Source organism: Macaca nemestrina, chromosome 18 (genome assembly GCF_043159975.1).
Source record: "Macaca nemestrina isolate mMacNem1 chromosome 18, mMacNem.hap1, whole genome shotgun sequence".
Lineage (NCBI taxonomy): Eukaryota > Metazoa > Chordata > Mammalia > Primates > Cercopithecidae > Macaca > Macaca nemestrina.
Genome location: NC_092142.1, coordinates 27,742,756 through 27,763,779, shown reverse-complemented (window position 1 = coordinate 27,763,779; position 21,024 = coordinate 27,742,756). Strand labels below are relative to the sequence as shown.

Here is a 21,024-nt window from a genome sequence, read left to right as displayed (position 1 = left end):
GCGCGAGGCGGGAGGCGGGAGGCGCGAGGCGGGAGGCGCGAGGCGGGAGGCGCGAGGCGGGAGGCGCGAGGCGGCAGGAGGGAGTTTGGGCCTCGGCGGCCGCCGTAAAAAAACGCCGCTCTGGTCACCATGGCAACAGCTGGATGCCGCGAACGGCTTCTGGGCGGAGCCGGTGCCTCGGCCTATTGGACCCAGCTCGGCGCGGAATCCGTGAATTGCCCGCGGCCCGAGGGTGCAGGTGATGGGGGCGGACCGACCGGGGAAGCCCGGGGTGTAGGGACTGAAGAGGGGAGTGGTCTGGGGCAAGCTGGAGCCTGCGAGGAAGGCGCCGCCTCGGATCCCCCGCCTCCCATTCCCTTTCCCGAATTCCACCCTCTGGCCCAGCGATGGCCTCAGTTTCCCCAAACAGGAAAGGGAAGGAGGGTGGGCACCCCGGTCTAACGGTGCCTCTCAGCCCCTGAGACCCAGAACCTTCCTTCTGCAGCTCCCGGATTGACTGGCTCTGCCCTGCCCCATGGACGTAAGTCCGGGCCCCTTCCCCTCTCTGAGCCCCCTCAGCGCCCTGTCCTCACCCCGACTGAGCCTGCCTTCCAGCACGGACTGGGGAGGGGGCTTCTACCCAACAGAGACTACACCCTGCCAGCTCAGGACGAGAACTGTGAGGAAGAGTGCCAGGAATGGACTTCCCACGGGAGAGCACATTTCTGGTATTCCTGGCAAGATGAGGAGGTTGACCAAGTAATCCAGGAGAAAAGGCATTTCCGGCAGAGGAAACAGCCTGGGGGTGAGAGGGAGGCTGCAGCATTTGGGGAATTGCTAGGGCTATCATGTGTTTGGAAGAGAAGGAGGGAGAGAGGTAGGCAGGACTAAACTGGGAATTTTGTCACTGACATAAGTTTTAAGTGCCAGGTGTGGTGGCTGTCGCCTGTAATTCCAGCTACTGAGGAGGCTGAGGTGGGAGGATCGTTTAAGCCCAGGAGCTCGAGGCTGCAGCGAGCCATGATCTTGCCGCTGCATTCCGGCCTGGGTGACAGAGTGAGACACTGTCTCTAAGAAAAATAGCCAGGTGCGGTGGCTCATGCTTGGAATCCCAGCACTTTGGGAGGCCGAGGTGGGTGGATCACCTGAGATTAGGAGTTCAAGACCAGCCTGGCCAACATGACGAAACCCCCTCTGTACTAAAAATACAAACATTAGCTGGGTGTGGTGGCGCGCGCCTTTTATCCCAGCTACTTGGGAGGCTGAAGTAGGAGAATCCCTTGAACCCGGATGGCAGAGGTTGCATGAGCCGAGATCGCCCCACTGCACTCCAGCTTGGGTGACAGAGTGAGACTCCATCTCAATAATAATAATAAAATAAATAAATAAAAGAAAAAGTTTTAAGTGAGTTACTGGGAGCCATTGATGGATTGTAAGGGAGGGAGGGATACACAAGGACATCTGGTATGGAAAAGGGGAAAAATTGCAGGTTGGATGACAGGGGCCGGTAATGTGAGCTGAGGGATGGTAAAGGAGTGGCAGGGGAGTCAGAGACAAGAGATCTCTTTGGAGAGGCATTCCAGAAGGAAAATCAGTAAGCCCTAGAAGGCTCTAGAATGCAGAAGTGCTTGATGGTGCTAAACTGGAAATGATAGGGAAAAAGGCAGGCTCAGGGCACAAGATAATGAGTCAGGGTGTAGTCCCATTGATGCTCTCCCCACCATCTGGTGGCCGTTCCTCTCCCACCCGCCTCCGCGTCCCTCATGGTATTCCCGTGTTCCTGCAACCCCTCTCCACCTCCTTGTCATCCCTTCCCCCTGTGCTCGTCCAGGCCTCCTCTAGTCCATGGAATCCAACCCCGGCTCCTGTCAGCAGCCCTCCCCTGCTGCTCCCCATCCCTGCCATCGTCTTCATCGCTGTGGGCATCTATTTGTTGCTGCTGGGTCTAGTCCTGCTGACTAGGCACTGCCTGCTGGTGAGGGGTCTGGTGGGGGATAAAGGGTGGGCTCTGGGGAAGAGGAATCCCGTTAACCTGTCCCTTCATCTGCAGGCTCTTACCCTGAGACACTTGACATTTAGCCCTTGCATCTATCCGTTTTGTAGTACCAGGGGGTCCCTCCTCTCCTGTCCCCAGCCAAACCTTTTCCTGCCCCCTCGGGAAAGCTGGCTTGGCTGTCACTATCTGCTGCCTGTTCCACATCCTGAACCCTGTGATCTAGGCCCAGGGCTGCTGCGCGGACGGTAGCTCCCCCTGCAGGAAGCAAGGTGCCTCAGGGCCCCCAGACTGCTGCTGGACCTGTGCAGAAGCCTGCGACTTTCCTCTGCCTAGCCGGGCCCACTTCCTGGATGCCTGCTGCCCCCAGCCTACCGGAGCTGTGAGTTCCATTCCTACCCCCTGCCCCGCTAAGCCCTGATCTAGGAATGATCGGTGCATTCATTTTTTTGCTCAACAACATTTATTACTGAGCACCTTCTCAAGGCCAGGCACGGTTCCGGGGTGTGAGTCACGTGGAGACAGGTAAAAACAACCTATCAGATAATGTCTGGTGAAAGTTACTTGAAGAAAATAAAATAGGGTGTCAGCCGGAGAAAGGTGATGTGGGTAACAAAAAACAGCTCACACAGCTCCTTTCCGTTCACCGAATGAACTATGTTCCAGGTATAGGACCTCTTTACTGACCTCATTGTTTTTCCCAACAACCCTGAGAACTGAGAACTGAGTTTCTTTTTTTTTTTTACTTTCCTCCTTCCAGAGCTGGGTTTTTTTTTTTCTTTCTTTCTTTCTTTTTTTTTTGTTGTTGTTGTTTGAGACAGGGCCTCACTCTCTCACCCAGGCTGGAGCGCTGTAGCGCAATCTTGGCTCACCACAACCTCCACCTCCCAGGCTCAAGCAATTCTCCTGCCTCAGCCTCCTGAGTAGTTGGGATTACAGGTGCACACAACTACCATACAGCTAATTTTTGTATTTTTAGTATAGATGGGGTTTCACCATGTTGGTCAGGCTGGTCTCAAACTCCTGACCTCAAATGATCCACCCGCCTTGGCTGCCCAAAGTGCTGGGATTACAGGTGTGAGCCACCATGGCCCAGCCATGGTTTTTTTTTTTGTTTTTTTTTTTTTGAGTCGGAGTCTAGCTCTGTTGCCCAGGCTGGAGTGCAATGGCGTAATCTCAGCTCACTGCAACTTCCACCTCCTGGGTTCAAGCAGTTCTCCTGCCTCAGCCTCCTGAGTAGCTAAGATTACAGGCGTGTGCCACCACGCCCAGCTAATTTTTGTTATTTTTAGTAGAGATGTGGTTTCACCATGTTGGCCAGGCTGGTCTTGAACTCCTGACCTGGTGATCTGCCCGCCTCAGCCTCCCAAAGCAAAGTGCTAAGATTATAGGCTGAGCCACTGAGCCTGGCCGTCTTTTTTTTTTTTTTTTTTTTTTTTCCAGAGATAGAGTTTTGGTCTGTCACCCAGGCTAGAGTGCAGTGGCACAATCACAGCTCACTGCAGCCTTGAACTCCTGGAGACCTGGGTATTTTTTAAAACCTATATGTTTTTTCTGATTACAGAAAATACTACTTACAAAGTATACCTATAGAAATACACAGAAAGTACTAATCACTTTACAAACCCGCTCTCTATCCCAAAGTTGCTGTTTTATATGTATCTCTCATATACTAATATACAGTACTATCACTGCTGTATTTTACTATTATTTGGCAAAAATTGGGTGCTATCACGTAGGTTATTTCATCATACCTGCTACTGTTCCTCTATCCCCCACCTTTTTTGAGATAGGATCTTGCTTTGTCACCCAGGCTGGAGTCCGGTAGTGCAATCATAGCTCACTGCAGCCTCTACCTCCTGGGCTCAAGCAATCCTTCCACCTCAGCCTCAGCCTCCTGAGTAGCTGAGACTACAGGTACATGCCACCACACCCAGTTAATGTTTGTATCTTTCGCAGAGACGGGGTTTCATGATGTTTCCCAGGCTGGTGTTGAACTTCTGGGCTCAAGTGATCCGCCATCCTCAGCCTCCCAAAGTACTGGGATTACAGGTGTAAGCCACCATGCCCATGCCCAGCCTCTACTTGCCCTTTTTTTTTTTTTTTTTTGAGACAAGTCTTGCTCTTGTTGCCCAGGCTTGAGTGCAATGGTGCCATCTCGGCTCACTGCAATCTCCGCCTGCTGGGTTCAAGTGATTCTCCTGCCTCAGCCTCCCGAGTAGCTGGGATTACAGCGATGCGCCACCACGCCTGGCTAATTTTGTATTGTTAGTAGAGACGGAGTTTCTCCATGTTGGTCAGGCTGGTCTCCAACTCCTGACCTCAGGTGATCTGCCTGCCTCGGCCTCCTAAAGTGCTGGAATTACAAATGTGAGCCACCGGGCTCAGCCTCTACTTGCCCTTTTTAACCTGACATCACACTTGGCCACCTATCTGTGCCTGTGCGTGCAGACATGCAGGGGTTACTGTCCTCCTCCTGCAGCGGGGAGTAAGCTGGCTTAGGGAAGTTTAGTGGCTTCTCCAGAGTATTATGCAGGAGAATCTTGCATCACAAATAGCTCCACAGTGTTAGCTGAAGTAGAATCCTCAGGGCAGAAGCCTGGCTTGCAGACAGGCCTGTTTGCATTTGTGGGTTTAAAGATGTTAAATGTAATTGACCACCTTCCTGAGGAATGATTATTTTGGGCTCAGAGATTCAGACAGCAAAGTGCCTGCCCTTGGAGTGGTGACCTTCCTTCCCTAGGATGGAAGGGGAGGATAAAAGCAAATTCATAACCTAGGTACATGATGATTGGTGCTAATCCCTGGCGTGTTTTCAGTTTTGAAGTAAATTGTGGAGCAAGGAGCGCTTTTTCAGACAATCGGCTTCTGGTTTCCTAGGGGCAGTCAGGAGAGGGGTCCCAGGGTTGGAGCTGAGGGGCAGAAGGGCAAAAGGAGGAGACCTTGGGTTCTGAAAACTCCTGTCTTGGCATGGTGGTACTCGCCTGTAATCCCAGCTACTGGAAAGGCTGAGGCAGGAGAATTGCTTGAACCCGGGAGGTAGAGATTGCAGTGAGCTGAGATTGTGCCACTGCACTCCAGCCTGGGTGACAGAGTGAGACTCCGTCTCAAAAACAAAACAAAACAAAACAAAACAACCTCCTGTCTTATAGGAGATACTCCATTATAAAATGATTTCTGGCCCCCTGTCCTGGGGATGCCACCTCCTACTCCTTCTGTCTACTTGAAGTGAATAGCCAGGGACTCATCGCCTCGTTGGGCGAGAGGATGGGTGAGGTGCATTGTAAGGATGGACTGGGCCCTCCCACCTTCCCCAGGAACTTTAAAACCTGGAGACATCAGGGCCTGATCCTCTCCGGTTTCCGCTGGAGCTCGGAAGGGATTTAGCAGGGTGGAGGGCGGGGCAGATTCTTTCTGTCCTTGAGCTGCCTTTCCACAAAGTACATTTAAGTCCCTCCCTCTTCAGTTTCCCTGTAATAACAGCCAGGAAGGTTACAAATGTCTTGCCACGTGGCAGCTGTAGACACTGAGGCTTATGGAGGCTGGAGTGACTTGGAGGTTATATGACTGGACCAGCCGGAACAGAAACCCAGGTTTTTCTTCGTTACTGAGGGAGAAACCTGCCGGCTCGCCTGCTCTGCTTCTGTGGGTTTTTTTCTTTTTGAGACAGAGTCTCGTTCTGTCACCCACGCTGCAGTGCAGTGGTGCGATCTCGGCTCACTTCAACCTCCGCCTCCTGGGTTCAAGCGATTCTCCTGTCTCAGCCTCCTGAGTAGCTAGGATTACAGGCGCGTGCCACCACACCTGGCTAATTTTTTGTATTTTTAGTAGAGATGAGTTTTCATCGTGTTAGCCAGGATGGTCTTGATGTCCTGACCTCGTGATCCACCCGCCTTGGCCTCACAAAGTGCTGGGATTACAGGCGTGAGCCACCATGCCTGGCCTGCTCTGCTTCTTTCATGTACATGTTGCAAGGTTCTCATTCATTCGTTCGTTCATTGACTCACTCACCAAAGATTTATGGAGTTACTGTTGACGCACTGTCTAGGGCCCTGGGGACTCAGCAGAAACAAGATAGAGAAGGTCCCCATCCTCGCAGGGCTTCCATTCTGGTGATGGAGAGAGAGAAATAACTAGGCCATTACAACAGAGGGTGAGAAATGGCGTGCTCTGGAGCAGCGGTTGCTTCGCCCTGCATGCGGTCAGAAACAGGTATGGGACTTAAAAGCCAGGCATCTAGGCCCCACACTCAGGTCTGGGCTGGGGCTAGAGTTTGTGAATCTTCTACGAGTTCTCACATGATTCTGATGCACATCAGCTTAAGAACCACTGCTGAGGGAAGAAGCTATGATAAGAATAGCTCTCATTCTTTTTCTTTTTTTTTTTTTTTTTTTTCCAGACAGGGTCTCCCTCTGTCACCCAGGCTGGAGTGCAGTGCTCCCTCTGTTGCCCAGGCTGGAATGCAGTGGTGCGATCTTGGCTCACTGCAACCTTTGCCTCCCAGGTTCAAGTGATTCTCCTGACTCAGCCTCCCAAGTAGCTGAGATTACAGGCACCTGCCACCATGCCCGGCTAAATTTTGTATTTTTAGTAGAGACAGGGTTTCACCATGTTGGCCAGGTTGGTCTTGAACTCCTGACCTCAGGCGATCCCCCTGCCTTGGCCTTACAAAGTGCTGGGATTACGGGTGTGAGCCACCGCGCCCGGCCAAGAACAGCTCTCTTTCGTCCAGCACTCACTACTTATCAGGCATCATGCTTAGTTCTTTCCACCAATTCCCCAAAATGACCTTATGAAGTAGGTGTTATATTTGTTCATTTTATTTTATTTTATTCTTTTTTTTTTTGTCTTTTTTTTTTTTTCCTTTTTGTGGAGAATGGGGTCTCGCTATATTACCCAGGCAGGTCTCGAACTCCTGGGCTCAAGCTATCCTCCCGCCTCTGCCTCCCTGAGAGCTGGGATTACAGGCGTGAGCCACCGCGCCCGGCTATTCTTTTTTTTTTTTTTTTTTTTTTTGAGAGAGTCTCGCTCTGTCACCCAGGCTGGAGTGCAGTGGAGAGATCTCGGCTCACTGCAAGCTCTGCCTCCCGGGTTCACGCCATTCTCCTGCCTCAGCCTCCCCAGTAGCTGGGACTACAGGTGCCCGCCACCACGCCCAACTAATTTTTTGTATTTTTAGTAGAGACAGGGTTTCACCGTGTTAGCCAGGATGCTCTCGATCTGATATTGTGATCTGCCTCCCTCAGCCTCCCAAAGTGCTGGAATTACAGGTGTGAGCCACTGCACCCAGCCTATTTTATTCTTTTGAGATGGAGTCTCACTCTGTTGCCCAGGCTGGAGTGCAGTAAAACAATCTCGGCTCACTGCAATCTCCACCTCCCAGGTTTAAGCAAGTCTCCCACCTCAGCCTCCTGAGTAGCTGGGACCACAGGCATGTGCTACCATGCCCAGCTAATTTTTGTTTGTTTGTTTGTTTTTTAGACAGTATCGTTCTGTCACCAGGCTGCAGTGCAGTGACATGATCTCTGCTCACTGCAACCTCTGCCTCCTGGGTTCAAGCAAGTCTCTTGCCTTAGCTTCCTGAGTAGCTGGGATTACAGGTGTCCACCACCACACCCGGCTAATTTTTTGTATTTTTAGTAGAGACGAGGTTTTGCCATGTTGCCCAGGCTGGTTTCGAACCCCTGAGCTCAGGCAATCCACCCGCCTCGGCCTCCCAAAGTGCTGGGATTACAGGCGTGAGCCACTGCACCCGGAAATTTTTGTATTTTTTTTTTTGGGACGGAGTCTCGCTCTGTCACCCAGGCTGGAGTGCAGTGGCGGGATCTCGGCTCACTGCAAGCTCTGCCTCCCGGGTTCACGCCATTCTCCTGCCTCAGCCTCCTGAGTAGCTGGGACTATAGGCGCCCGCCACTGCGCCCGGCTAATTTTTTGTATTTTTAGTAGAGACGGGTTTCACCGTGGTCTCGATCTCCTGACCTTGTGATCCGCCCGCCTCGGCCTCCCAAAGAATTTTTGTATTTTTAATAGAGATGAGGTTTCACCATGTTGGCCAGGCTAGTCTTGAACTCCTGATCTCAGGTGGTCCGCCCACCTTGACCTCCCAAAGTGCTGGGATTACAGGTGTGAGCCACCCAGCCTTAGATGTTATATTTGTTGCAGAAATGAGGAAACTGAGGGCTGAAAACATGAATTAGCCAAGCTGAGGTTCAAACCCAGGCCTTACTGACTCTAGGGCCTGAGCTTTAACCATCTCTACGATGATGGCTGTCAGTGTCAACAGGAAAAATTCAAGTGAAAAACTCTCCTGAGAGCCAAGAGAGACACAAGGGTTAACAGTCTTGCAGAGTCCTTGTTTAATGTACTTAAACAGCAGATTCCTTCCAGAAGCCACATGGCTGCTTGTAACAGTTGAGAAATCCATTAGCCAGTTATTAATGACAAGATCTAAACCCTTTCAAGGGAGAGAGCCAAGAAATGCTTTTAATACCCTCTTTTCTGAGGTAATGGCAGCAGAGCCTCTCTCAGCCACGGGTTCTGTGCACGGAATGATGGTGTGGTCCTTCAAAAACCCGCAGAAGCGATTTCATCCCCACACTGGGACTCCCTAGAGACACCCTAAATCACACCCTCATCAAACACAGGAAAATCATTTCTCTCTCCCTTCCACCATGACAGTTCTAGCCTCCCACCAGGAGGCAGTTCTGTTGACAGTAACACAGCCCAATTCAGACCCCTGTCCCTGCAGGTGGCAGGTCCCCTCCCCTCACTGCAGCCCCTAGTGATATCTGATCTCACCAGCCATCTGACACTGCACCCCGAAACCTCAGCTACTGGAAAGGTCATTCCCCTATTCCTGGCTTGGCCAAGTTTCTGATTGAACTGTACAACTGTGACTGTCACTACCTCTGCCTCTGGCCTCAAGGAGCCAGTATTCTGTCACACAGCCATCCTGGGCCACTTCAGCCATTTGGCCTGACTCCAGCCCATGCCTAAGGCAGCTGCAGGTCATCCCTGTCCCAGGGGAGGACAGCAGTGCACTGGATAGACCAGTTCTCCCTTCTTGCCTCTAAGTACATGCTGTTCCTATTCTCTAAGAGACAGACCTTGTTTCCTTCAGAAGCTGAGAAGCCCTCTTCTTTCTTCTTTGCCTAAAGAAGACAAATGATATGCTTAGATTCATCCATTCATTCAGCATTCATTTATATCTCAGACGCCTGCTGAGCATGAGTCCTGTGCTAGCTCAGTGGAGAATATGGGATGAGCTGCCCCCGCCCTGGCAGACCCAGAGAGAGGCTGATGCTCCTAGTGCTGGGAGGCAGAGGGCTCAAAGGGGATTGCAGGCAGGACTGTACATCCCAGCTCCATTCTCATCACTTAACTCTCTGTCTATGCCTCTATTTCCTTTTTTTTTTCTTCTGAGACCAAGTCTCGCTCTGTCGCCCAATTGCTTGGGTTCAAGCAATTCTCCTGTCTCGCTCTCCCGAGTAGCTGGGACTACAGGCGCAGGCCACCACACCCGGCTGATTCTTTTTTATTTTTAGTAGAGACGGGGTTTCACCATGTTAGCCAGGATGGTCTCGATCTACTGACCTCGTGATCCACCCACCTCAGCCTCCCAAAGTGCTGGGATTACAGGAGTGAGCCACCACGCCCAGCTTCTTTTTTTTTTTTTTTTGAGGCAGAGTCTTGTTCTGTTGCCCAGGCTGGAGTGCAGTGGGTCGATCTCAGCTCACTGCAGCCTCTGCCTCCCAAGCTCAAGCGATTCTCCTGCTTCAGGCTTCTGAGTAGCTGGGATTACAAGTGCACGCTACCACGCCCAGCTAATTTTTGTGTTTTTAGTTGAGAAGAGGTTTCGCCATGTTAGCCCAGCTGGTCTTGAATTCCTGACCTCAAGTGATCCGCCCACCTTGGCCTCCCAAGTTGTTGGGATTACAGGCGTGAGCCACCTTGTCCAGCCATCCATTTTCTCTTTTGTAAAGAAGCCCATTACTCAGGATTCTGATAATTAAAAGATATAAGGCTGGGCGCAGTGGCTCACACCTGTAATCCCAGCACTTTGGGAGGCCAAGGTGGGTGGATCACCTGAGGTCAGGAATTCAAGACCAGCCTGACTAATATGGTGAAACTCCGTCTCTACTAAAAATACAAAAATTAGCCGGGTGTACTGGTGGGCACCTGTAATTCCAGCTACTCAGGAGGCTGAGACAGGAGAATCACTTGAACCCGGGAGGCAGAGGTTGCAGTGAGCCGAGATCCTGCCATTGCACTCCAGCATGGGTGACAGAGCAAGACTCTGTCTCAAAAAAAAAAAAAAAAAAACAGATCTAATTCTTTTGAAAACATTAAAATTGGTTGGGTGCAGTGGCACATGCCTGTAATCCCAGCACGTTGGAAGACCAAGGTGGGTTTAGCCTAGGAGTTTGAAACTAGCCTGGGCAACATGATGAAACCCTGTCTCTACAAAAAAATACAAAAAATGGGCCAAGCATGGTGGTTCATGCCTGTAATCCCAGCACTTTGGGAGGCCGAGGCGGGCAGATCACCTGAGGTCAGGAGTTCAAGACTAGCCTGGTCAACATGGCGAAACCCTGTCTCTACTAAAAATACAAAATTAGCCAGCTGTGGTGGCGCATGCCTGTAATCCTACCTACTTGAGAGACTGAGGCAGGAGAACCACTTGAACCTGGAGGTGGAGGTTGCAGTGAGCCAAGATCGCGCCATTGAGCTCCAGCCTGGGCAACAGGAGCAAAACTCCATTTCGATATATATATATATGGCAGGGCACAGTTGCTCACTCCTGTAATCCCAACACTTTGGGAGGCCAAGGCAGGTGGATCACCTGAGGTCAGGAGTTGGAGACCAGCCTGACTAACATGGTGAAACCCCCATCTCTACTACAAATACAAAAATTAGCTGGGTGTGGTAGCTCACACCTGTAGTTCCAGCTACTTGGGAGGCTGAGGCAGAAGAATTGCTTGAACCCAGGAGGCGGAGGTTGCAGTGAGCTAAGATCGCATCATTGCACTCCACCCTGGGCGACAGAGTGAGACCCTGTCTCAAAAAAAAAAAAAAGAAAAGAAAAGAAAAGAAAAATATGTAAATTGCCATTTTCAAAGATACCTGGAAAGATTTTTTTTTTTTTTTTTTTTTTTTTGAGACGGAGTCTTGCTCTGTGCCCCAGGCTGGAGTGCAGTGGCGCGATCTCGGCTCACTGCAAGCTCCGCCTCCCGGGTTCACGCCATTCTCCTGCCTCAGCCTCCCGAGTAGCTGGGACTACAGGCGCCCGCCACCACGCCCGGCTAATTTTCTTGTATTTTTAGTAGAGATGGGGTTTCACCGTGTTAGCCAGGATGGTCTCGATCTCCTGACCTCGTGATCCGCCCGTCTCGGCCTCCCAAAGTGCTGGGATTACAGGCTTGAGCCACCGCGCCCGGCCAAGAAAGATTTTTTAAATCATTCACGAATGCGGTCTGTTCCTTGCAGAGAGCAGTTGCACAAAAATAGTGAGAATGAGACCCTATAGTTTGGTCTCATGCTGAAGAAGTCCATAAAGCCCACAAGTCATTTTCATGATGGACAGAAAAATGTATGTGCTTTCTCTGTCTACTGCCTCAACTGCACAGACCCCGGGACTGTAGCAGAGCCATCTTTTGAGCTTAACACTGGGAGGCCCAAATTCTAGCATGGGACCCAGGGCCAGTTGCTCTCTGGTCCTCAGTCTTCTCACCCATAAAATAGGAAGGAGAGAACCCCGAATCGTTGCTTCTAGCTCCTGAACTCAGTTGTTCAGAACAAGGACTCATTGCTGATTTTTCAACAGCACAGAGAATTGCTCTTGTTTCTGGGAATGATGGACAGTACCCTCTGTTCCACTGGGCAAGTGGAACTTCCCAGTCCTCTTTGTTCCCTTCTCCCCTTAGAGAGCAACAGGCTTGGCCCCATCCCACCTACCTCACCCCTCTCTCTCCTCCCTCAGGACTGGGCACCTCGCTGCCCCCGCTGCTGCCCACTCTGCGACTGTGCCTGTACGTGCCAGCTCCCCGACTGCCAGAGCCTCAACTGTCTCTGCTTCGAAATCAAGCTCCGATGAGAACCCAGGGCCCCTGCCCTCTGGAGAGTGGCCAGCCCCCAGGGCCCATGGGCCCTCCTCCCTGAAGAGCCTTTCTCCAGGCCACTGGAACCACAAATGGCCTGCCCAGCACCCAGGCCTGGGAACTGGAAGTGGCAGTGCGGGGCCTGGCTCCCTGCAGGGCGGGACTCTTGGCCGACTGGACGGCAGCTCCTCTGGAGGGCCAGAAGAGAGAGGGGCTACTGCTGGGGCAGGTGTCCTGGCTCCCTTTCCCCTCCCCACGTCAACGATTCTATTTGAAGGTGGGCAGGGGGGTGGCGCTGCTCACCACACACAAGTGTTATAGGAGGAGCCTGGCCCTTGAGTACCGGGTACACAAGGGTGCCCGACCACACTCCGTCCACGGACTCTCGGTTATTTTAGGAGGTGAGTGTAGTGCCAGTATCTGCTCTCCTTCCTAAAAAAAACCAGGGCTCCAGAGAATCAGAACAGCCACCATCACGGCAGGGAGTCTGGGGAGGAGAGAGATTAGAGGAGTCTGGGAGGGTGGCAGGGAGGCCACGTGATCTGAGTCCCCTCATCCCTTTCCCTCCCACAGGTCCCTGGCCAAAGATTTATTTCTCTTGACAATCAAGGGCCTCCGTCTGGATTTCCAAAGAAGAAATTTCCTCTGAAGCACCGGTGAGTGGGCAAGGGCTCCCTCCCCGTCAACAGGGCCGACCCAAGGCTTCCTCCCCCTTCCTCCATGCCGGGCCCCAGGCTGGTGTGAATGTCAGGGGCTTCAGGTTTCCCTAAATATAGGTCCCTGCCAGAGGATCCGTGGCGGGAAAAGGGCAGGGGTCATCGGAGAAGGTCGGGGACACGTGTGGGGCGGGCAGGAGCCGCCTTATAACCCAGCCCGGGCACCCCTGGCTCACTCGCTGCTGACCAGGCTCTGCCGGCTCCTTCAGCCTTGCCGCAGGTGGGCCCCTTGCAGGACCGGGCCGGGGTGGGGATGGGGTTGGGCCGACAGGGTCCAGATGGGTCCGGGTGAGGAGGGGAGACTTGGACGGTAGGAGCAGGGGGCTAAGCATCTGGGAGACAGATCAGTTCGGGGACGGATTTTATTTTGGAGATGGAAGTCAGGCGCAAGGAGGGCGTTTGGCAGGAACTGTGGCCCCGCATGCCCGAGGCCGAGCAGCGGCCGGTCCATAGCCGCGCATTCTGGTTTTCGGTGGCGCAGAAGACTACCAGCCTGGCTGCGGCGGCCCAGGCAGAGAGCGCGCACGCATGCGCGACCCAGCCCGGCCAGCCCGCCGGGAGCTCGCACCCGGAGGCCTCGCCTCCGCGCTGCGCCAGCTCTGCTGCCCTCTCGCGCTGCCTGCGCGTCCTCTCGCTGCCCTTTCCTCCGCCTCTGTTACGCCTGGGCCAGTGACTGGGGATCGGCTCCGCGCGGATCCAGCCCGCGGGCGAGGCAGGCTGAGGCACGACTGCGCGATGTGGCCCCGATGGTGACACGCGCCGCAGCCGCGAAGCCCGAAGCTGGGGCGGTCCCGGGCCGCGGGCCCGGCCTGGGCGACGAAACTCAGCCTCCTTCGTTTCCGACTCTTCTATCCGCATCCCCCACTTCCCGGTCTCCCCCTTCTCCAGTGCCAACATTCTGGCTGAGTCACGGCGCCCCAGAGCGCACCAGGCTGGGGGGAAAGGAGCGGAGGGGCGGGAGCTTGCGACCCGCGGGATGTGGCCCGAGTCACGTCCGAGGGGGGTGGGGAGGGATCGTGTTCTCGGCGCCCGCCCCTTCCTAGCGCGGCCTCTGGGCTGCGCCTCTCAGGGGCGGTCCGTAGCCCAGTCTATCGCCTGCAATTGGACGCCGCCCGCTCCTCGTAAAGGAAAATGCTCGGCGGAGGGCGGAGTGGTGCCTTTAAAAGGCCAGGCGCTGCCTTCCTCTTTCCCGCCCCCTGCGCCGCCCCCTCCGAGGCTGAATCGGCTGCGTTCCTCTCGGAACGCGCCGCAGAAGGGGTCCTGGTGACGAGTGCCGCGTTCGCTCACTGAGTCCACTCGCCAGCCCGCCGCCCTCTGCCGCCGCACCCTGCACACCCGCCCCTCTTCTGTGCCAGGTGAGCGCCCCTCTTCACGTGCAGGGACCAGGGACCTTGGAGAGGGATCTTGGGGGCAGTGGCGGGTTGGGCGTCCTCGTGGAGCACCCCACCCCATGCCAGCGTCTCCCTACTACCAGCCACACACAGGCTCTCCGGCTCCTCCAGCCTGAGGTCCCATAACTGCGCAATGCAGCGGCAGCGCGTGCTGAGTCATGGCGGGGGAGGAAGCCGGATGAGATGAAGGACCATTCCCCTCCCCTTTTCTTGCAGGGACCCCTGTGGCAAAGGATTAGGGCCCCTTAGCCCTGGCGGGGATCCTAAGAGCCACTGAGGGGTGGGGGTCGGCCCGTGTACAGCCCCAGGGTTCTCGCAAGCGGGAGGTTGGTTTCTGCCCTGGGAAACGGGCCGCCCCTCGTGAGGAGGGGAAACCCCTTGGCGGTGCTTGATGCCCCATTAACGCTTTCCCTGTCTCTCCTTATCGGGCGACCTTGATTCTGAGCCCGGAAGAGCTGCAGCCGTGCGAAGCGACAGGAGCATTTTTCAGGGGAAGGCGCTTGCCCCGTAGGAACAGTGACGACGGCAAAGCTTACCGCTTTCCTTGCCTCGGGCTAGGGCTTGTTCCGCCGCCCTTTCCTGGGCTTCTCGTTGCTCTCTTATCTTTTTCCTAATACCCCTTTCCTACCACCCACCCCCTCCCTTGTGGGGAAAAGCCTGACCTTGGGATGTCCTTGAAGACTTGGAGCCCGGGCCAGTCCTGGGATCTTGGGTGGATTGGAAGGAACACCCCAGTGGCAGTCAGAAGAGCTGGGTTCTAATCTCAGATCTGGCTCCGGGGTTGCTGTGTGGCTTGAAGCACAGACTTTACCCTTATCTGGGCCCTTTCCCACGAGGGTGTTGGGCCCTCTGCTCGATTCAATCTTTACATTCTAAAATACTCCGGTTCGGTTTTGTTTTCAGGCAAGGTGACCCCATGGCAAGGCGCAAGCCAGAAGGGTCCAGCTTCAACATGACCCACCTGTCTATGGCTATGGCCTTTTCCTTTCCCCCAGTTGCCAGTGCGCAACTCCACCCTCAGCTGGGCAACACCCAGCACCAGACAGAGTTAGGAAAGGTACAGGGGCAGGCCTAGTATAGGGAAGTTGGGCCTACGGGAGAGCTGGGGACCAGAAGCGCCCCAGGGCCTGCTGGGTGTGGGGCAGGGGAGGTAGGGAACGTTTCCCTGACCTCCAGGCGAGGAGCCCTGCTCATTGGGAGATGATGGGAAACCCCAGCTAACTAGTCCTTCCCCTGCTTCCTGTACCCAGGAACTTGCTACCACCAGCACCATGCCCTACCAATATCCAGCGCTGACCCCGGAGCAGAAGAAGGAGCTGTCTGACATCGCTCACCGCATCGTGGCACCCGGCAAGGGCATCCTGGCTGCAGATGAGTCCACTGGTGCGGGCAGGAGACAGAATGGGTGGAGGGTGCAGGGTTAGGAGTGGCAGGCTGGTCCCCTAATTCCCATGTGACACTCCCAGGGAGCATTGCCAAGAGGCTGCAGTCCATTGGCACCGAGAACACCGAGGAGAACCGGCGCTTCTACCGCCAGCTGCTGCTGACAGCTGACGACCGCGTGAACCCCTGCATTGGGGGTGTCATCCTCTTCCACGAGACACTCTACCAGAAGGCGGATGATGGTCGTCCCTTCCCCCAAGTTATAAAATCCAAGGGCGGTGTTGTGGGCATCAAGGTGAGGGGCAGGGCCTCAGGATGTGAGGTTTGAGATGGAAATGGAGGAAGGAAATCCAGGTTAGTGAGGCAGGGAATGAATGCTGGATTGGAGGCCTAGAGACTTGCATGGAGCCTGCTTCAGGTTTAGGGCATTTACTCGACATTTTTAATCCTCACAATTCTTTTTTTTTTTTTTTTTTTTTTTTTGAGACAGAGTCTCGCTCTGCCACCCAGGCTGGAGTGCAGTGGCCGGATCTCAGCTCACTGCAAGCTCCGCCTCCCGGGTTCACGCCATTCTCCTGCCTCAGCCTCCCGAGTAGCTGGGACTACAGGCGCCTGCCACCTCGCCCGGCTAGTTTTTTGTAGTTTTTAGTAGAGACGGGGTTTCACAGTGTCAGCCAGGATGGTCTCGATCTCCTGACCTCGTGATCCGCCCGTCTCGGCCTCCCAAAGTGCTGGGATTACAGGCTTGAGCCACCGCGCCCGGCCGTATTTTTTTTTTTTAGTAGAGACAGGGTTTCACCTTGTCAGCCAGGATGGTCTTGATCTCCTGACCTCGTGATCCGCCCGTCTCGGCCTCCCAAAGTGCTGGGATTACAGGCTTGAGCCACCGCGCCCGGCCTAATCCTCACAATTCTAAGAGAACAGTATTATTCCCCCTTTACAGATGAAAATCTCAGAAGCTCAGGGAAGTGAAGTGTTTTGCTCAGAGTAAGTGGCAGAGCCCCAGTCTCCTGACACCCAATTCACTCAACATATCTGTTGTCAAATATCCCAGTGTATCCTGTCTCAGAGGATTGTTACTAAGTGAACTAAGTGAAAATATTTTAATTTAATTGTAACTAAGTATTTTAGCAACTAAATATTAAGTAGTTTTTTTTTTGTTTTTTTTTTTTTTTTTTGAGACAGAGCCTGGCTCTGTTGCCCAGGCTGGAGTGCAGTGGTGCGATCTCAGCTCACTGCGAGCTCCACCTCCCGGGTTCACACCATTCTTCTGCCTCAGCCTCCCGAGTAGCTGGGACTACAGGCGCCCGCCACAACACCCAGCTAATTTTTTTTTTTTGTATTTTTAGTAGAGATGGGGTTTCACCATGTTAGCTAGGATGGTCTCAATCTCCTGATCTCGTGATCCGCTCTTCTTGGCCTCTCAAAGTGTTGGGATTACAGGCATGAGCCACTGCGCCTGGCTTAAGTAACTAAATAATTGTAACTAAGTGAAAATATTTGCCAGCCTTGAGATGCAATTTAAGAGATTAAGTAAATTTGGGGGAAGACTGGGGCTAAAGAAGAGGAAAGAGGTTCACGCCCAGCTACTTAGGCTGAGGCAGGAGGATCACTTGAGCCCAGGAAGTGGAGGCTTCAGTGAGCTGAGATCCCACCACCGTACTCCAGCCGGGGCAACAGTGGGAAGGGTACTAGAGGTCATTTCCTGTGTATTAATGCTGTTACCTCGACCCCAACAGGTAGACAAGGGCGTGGTTCCCCTGGCAGGGACAAATGGCGAGACTACCACCCAAGGTGAGAACTGTTTGATTCTCTGTCCTACGAACCCAACCAGAGTAGGTTTGGGTGCTGAGAGGAGTGGAAACCACATGCCCCTCCCCACTATGCTCTGACCCCTCCGTCTTCTTTTAGGGTTGGATGGGCTGTCTGAGCGCTGTGCCCAGTACAAGAAGGATGGAGCTGACTTTGCCAAGTGGCGTTGTGTGCTGAAAATTGGGGAACACACCCCCTCAGCCCTCGCCATCATGGAAAATGCCAATGTCCTGGCCCGTTATGCCAGCATCTGCCAGCAGGTGGGCCTGCAGGTCCCCAATAGGCCACCTCCCACCTCATTTGGTTCCAGTGTCGTTAACTTGCCAGTCACCCGCCATGATGCCTATCTCCCCCAAAGCAAGCATCAGCTTTGGCCGGTGGAGAGCACTCAAGGGCTGTTTGAGGCAGAGGGGCTAAGGAGGGATTGTGGGTGGATCTGAGGAGGCGCCTGTCTCCTGTCATCTGCTGAGGGCTTTGAAGCCTGAGTCCCTGGCATCATCAAGATATGGTCTTAACCAGTGGCTATGGAGAGCGGTAGGTGGGACTCCAGGTTAGGAGGCCTCAGTGACCCTGTCCCTCACCCTGCAGAATGGCATTGTGCCCATCGTGGAGCCTGAGATCCTCCCTGATGGGGACCATGACTTGAAGCGCTGCCAGTATGTGACCGAGAAGGTAAGTGACTGCCTGCCTGACCAGTGCAAGGTGACTGGGCGGGGACCCTGGGGCTAACCCCTATCCTCCCCTCCACCCCACTACCCCACCATGCCCCTGCTCTGCTCCAGGTGCTGGCTGCTGTCTACAAGGCTCTGAGCGACCACCACATCTACCTGGAAGGCACCTTGCTGAAGCCCAATATGGTCACCCCAGGCCACGCTTGCACCCAGAAGTTTTCTCATGAGGAGATTGCCATGGCGACCGTCACAGCGCTGCGCCGCACAGTCCCCCCGGCTGTCACTGGTGAGGCCCACACTGTCATCTTGACCTCTAGGCAGTAGATGAGCTCTACCCACAACCCTATGCCCATTTGGACGGATTTCCATGGCAGCTTCCACCAGCTCCTGCAGCTTCCTGGGTCTCTGACCACAGCCTCTCGCCCCTGCTCTACAGGGATCACCTTCCTGTCTGGAGGCCAGAGTGAGGAGGAGGCATCCATCAACCTCAATGCCATTAACAAGTGCCCCCTGCTGAAGCCCTGGGCCCTGACCTTCTCTTATGGCCGAGCCCTGCAGGCCTCTGCCCTGAAGGCCTGGGGTGGGAAGAAGGAGAACCTGAAGGCTGCACAGGAGGAGTACGTCAAGCGAGCCCTGGTAAGGATAGGCAGGAGGTGGGCAGGGTCCCTGGGTGGACGGGACTTAGAAGAACCCTTCTCACTCCACCCCTCTCCCCACTTAGGCCAACAGCCTTGCCTGTCAAGGAAAGTACACCCCGAGCGGTCATGCCGGAGCTGCTGCTAGCGAGTCCCTCTTCGTCTCTAACCACGCCTATTAAGCGGAGGTGTTCCCAGGCTGCCCCCAACACTCCAGGCCCCGCCCCCTCCCACTCTTGAAGAGGGGGCCTCCTCCTCGGGGCTCCAGACTGGCTTGCCCGCGCTCTTGCCTCCCTCGTGACAGTGGTGTATGGTGTCGTCTGTGAATGCTAAGTCCATCACCCTTTCCAGCACACTGCCAAATAAACAGCTATTTAAGGGGGAGTCGGCCATCCGTGTCTTTTGTCTAATGCAGGGGAGGGCCTGGGGAGGCAACAGAGCCCAGAAGAAGAAAGAGCCCCTGTTCTCTGTTCTTCCTTTCGGGGCAGTAAAGGGGTGAAAGGGGAAAGGACTTTCCTGCTCTGTTTTATACTTGGCCAGGGCTTTGAGAGAGGCTGAGAGCTTGTGACATTTTCTTCCAGCCACTACAGGCTTTGCCCCTTCACCTAACAGCATCAGATAGGGCTCACAGCTGGGGAGTATGGTTGTAACCGCTCATGTCTTAGGAGGCTGCAGCCTCAGCCTCACTTTTAGGCCCAGAACTCAAGGGGGGCAGAAGACCCCTGTGACAGAAACCCACTAATTAGCTCACTTTTCCTGAGTGACATGAGCTAGGCAACATAATGGGTGTTCTATGAGTAGATGCTGTTATTTTCAACTTACATCTAAGGCTCTTTTGCCCAAGATTGAACTGTTTCTTGGTGGAAAGGATGCGCATGCATATCTCTTGGTGTTTTTTTTGTTTTTGTTTTTGTTTTGAGACAGTCTCACTCTGTCACCCAGACTGGAATGCAGTGCCACGATCTTGGCTCACTGCAACGTCTGCCTCCCAGGCTCAAGCAGTTGTCCTGCCTCAGCCTCCTGAGTAGCTGGGATTACAGGCACATGCCACTGTACCTGGCTAATCTTTGTATTTTTTAGTAGAGGCGGGGTTTCACCATGTTGGCCAGACTAGTCTCTTAACTCCTGACATCACATGGTTCTCCACCTCAGCCTCCCAAAGTGCTGGGACTATAGGCGCCCGCCACCACACCCGGCTAATTTTTTTGTAGTTTCAGTAGAGACGGGGTTTCACCTTGTTAGCCAGGATGGTCTCGATCTCCTGACCTTGTGATCCGCCCACCTCGGCCTCCCAAAATGCTGGGATTACAGGTGTGAGCCACTGCACCTGGCCATCTTTTTTCTTTTTGAGACAGAGTTTCGCTCTTGTCGCCCAGGCTGGAGTGCAATGACACGGTCGATGCTCACTGCAACCTCCCCCTCCCGGGTTCAAGTGATTCTCCTGCCTCGGCCTACATAGTAGCTGGGATTACAGGCGCACGCCACCATGCCCAGCTAATTTTTGTGTTTTTAGTAGAGACGAGGTTTCGCCATGTTGGTCAGGCTGGTCTTGAACTCCTGACCTCAGGTAATCCGCCAGCCTCGGCCTTCCCAATTTGCTGGGATGATAGGCTTGAGCCACCGTGCACGGCCTGTTTTCCCATTTTAACAGGAGATGGAATTAGAGAGGGCTTCTTAGTCTCCTTTGGGCAATGGAATCCCGTAAAAACCTTGAATTGTTTCCAGCACCCCCTTGATAATGCAGATACAGAAGTTCAGCTATAGAGCTCAGGCTCCAGGTCAAGAACTGAGCCTTTGCAGCTGCTGCTTTCCACGAAGCTAGAATGAGCGTGCTGTGCCCTTACTTTGGGCCCTTCCCCAATGACCCAGGCTGGGGTATACAGTAACTACATCAGCCCTCTGGACCTAGAGAATATCTGCAGTGATTGAGGTAGAACGGACTTACCTAGAACCTTCTAGGAGCACAAAAACTTGATCCTAGGCTGGGCGCAGTGGTTCATGCCTATAATCCCACCATTTTGGGAGACCAAGGTGGGTGGATCACGAGGTCAGGAGTTTGAGAACAGCCTGGCCAACATAGTGAAACCTCGTCTCTACTAAAAATACAAAAATCATCCAGGCCTAGTGGTGTGCACCTGTAGTTCCAACTACTCGGGAGGCTGAGGCAGGAGAATTGCTTGAACCCAGGAGGCGGAGGTAATGGTGAGCTGAGATTGTGCCACTGCACTCAGCCTAGGCAACAGAGCCAGACTCTGTCTCAAAAAATAAAAATTAAAATTAAACCTGGTCCTTCCCTTTTCTGCATATTTTGTTTCTATTGCCTACATCTAAAACAAAACCAATCACT

The 21,024-nt window shown here is 53.8% G+C and overlaps 2 protein-coding genes across 8 annotated transcripts; both read left to right on the top strand.

The window, feature by feature from the left end:
• The first annotated feature begins 99 nt into the window (after positions 1–99).
• LOC139359858 (uncharacterized) lies at positions 100–12,196 on the top strand. 3 transcript variants are annotated; one of them, XM_071084360.1, is made up of 6 exons: positions 100–238; positions 485–520; positions 627–707; positions 1,811–1,954; positions 2,199–2,354; positions 11,952–12,196. In XM_071084360.1, the coding sequence occupies exons 3-6, from the start codon at positions 678–680 to the stop codon at positions 12,063–12,065; spliced, it is 444 nt and encodes a 147-aa protein (XP_070940461.1). In that variant the 5' UTR covers positions 100–238; positions 485–520; positions 627–677; the 3' UTR covers positions 12,066–12,196. The 3 variants fall into 3 exon arrangements, with proteins under 3 accessions (XP_070940461.1, XP_070940462.1, XP_070940460.1); XM_071084361.1 differs by lacking the exon at positions 627–707; XM_071084359.1 differs by lacking the exons at positions 100–238; positions 485–520; positions 627–707 and having other exon boundaries at positions 793–1,954.
• Positions 12,197–12,414: 218 nt separating this feature from the next.
• LOC105482887 (aldolase, fructose-bisphosphate A) lies at positions 12,415–19,058 on the top strand. Of its 5 annotated transcripts, XM_071084354.1 has the most exons (11): positions 12,415–12,470; positions 12,643–12,725; positions 15,080–15,233; positions 15,427–15,559; positions 15,643–15,854; positions 17,299–17,353; positions 17,471–17,631; positions 17,960–18,043; positions 18,154–18,328; positions 18,479–18,678; positions 18,764–19,058. In XM_071084354.1, exons 3-11 carry the CDS (start codon positions 15,093–15,095, stop codon positions 18,857–18,859), a joined length of 1,257 nt encoding a protein of 418 aa, XP_070940455.1. In that variant the 5' UTR covers positions 12,415–12,470; positions 12,643–12,725; positions 15,080–15,092; the 3' UTR covers positions 18,860–19,058. The 5 variants fall into 5 exon arrangements, with proteins under 5 accessions (XP_070940455.1, XP_070940457.1, XP_070940459.1 ...); XM_071084355.1 differs by lacking the exons at positions 12,415–12,470; positions 12,643–12,725 and adding an exon at positions 13,968–14,140; XM_071084356.1 differs by lacking the exons at positions 12,415–12,470; positions 15,080–15,233 and having other exon boundaries at positions 12,502–12,725.
• Positions 19,059–21,024: the final 1,966 nt, after the last annotated feature.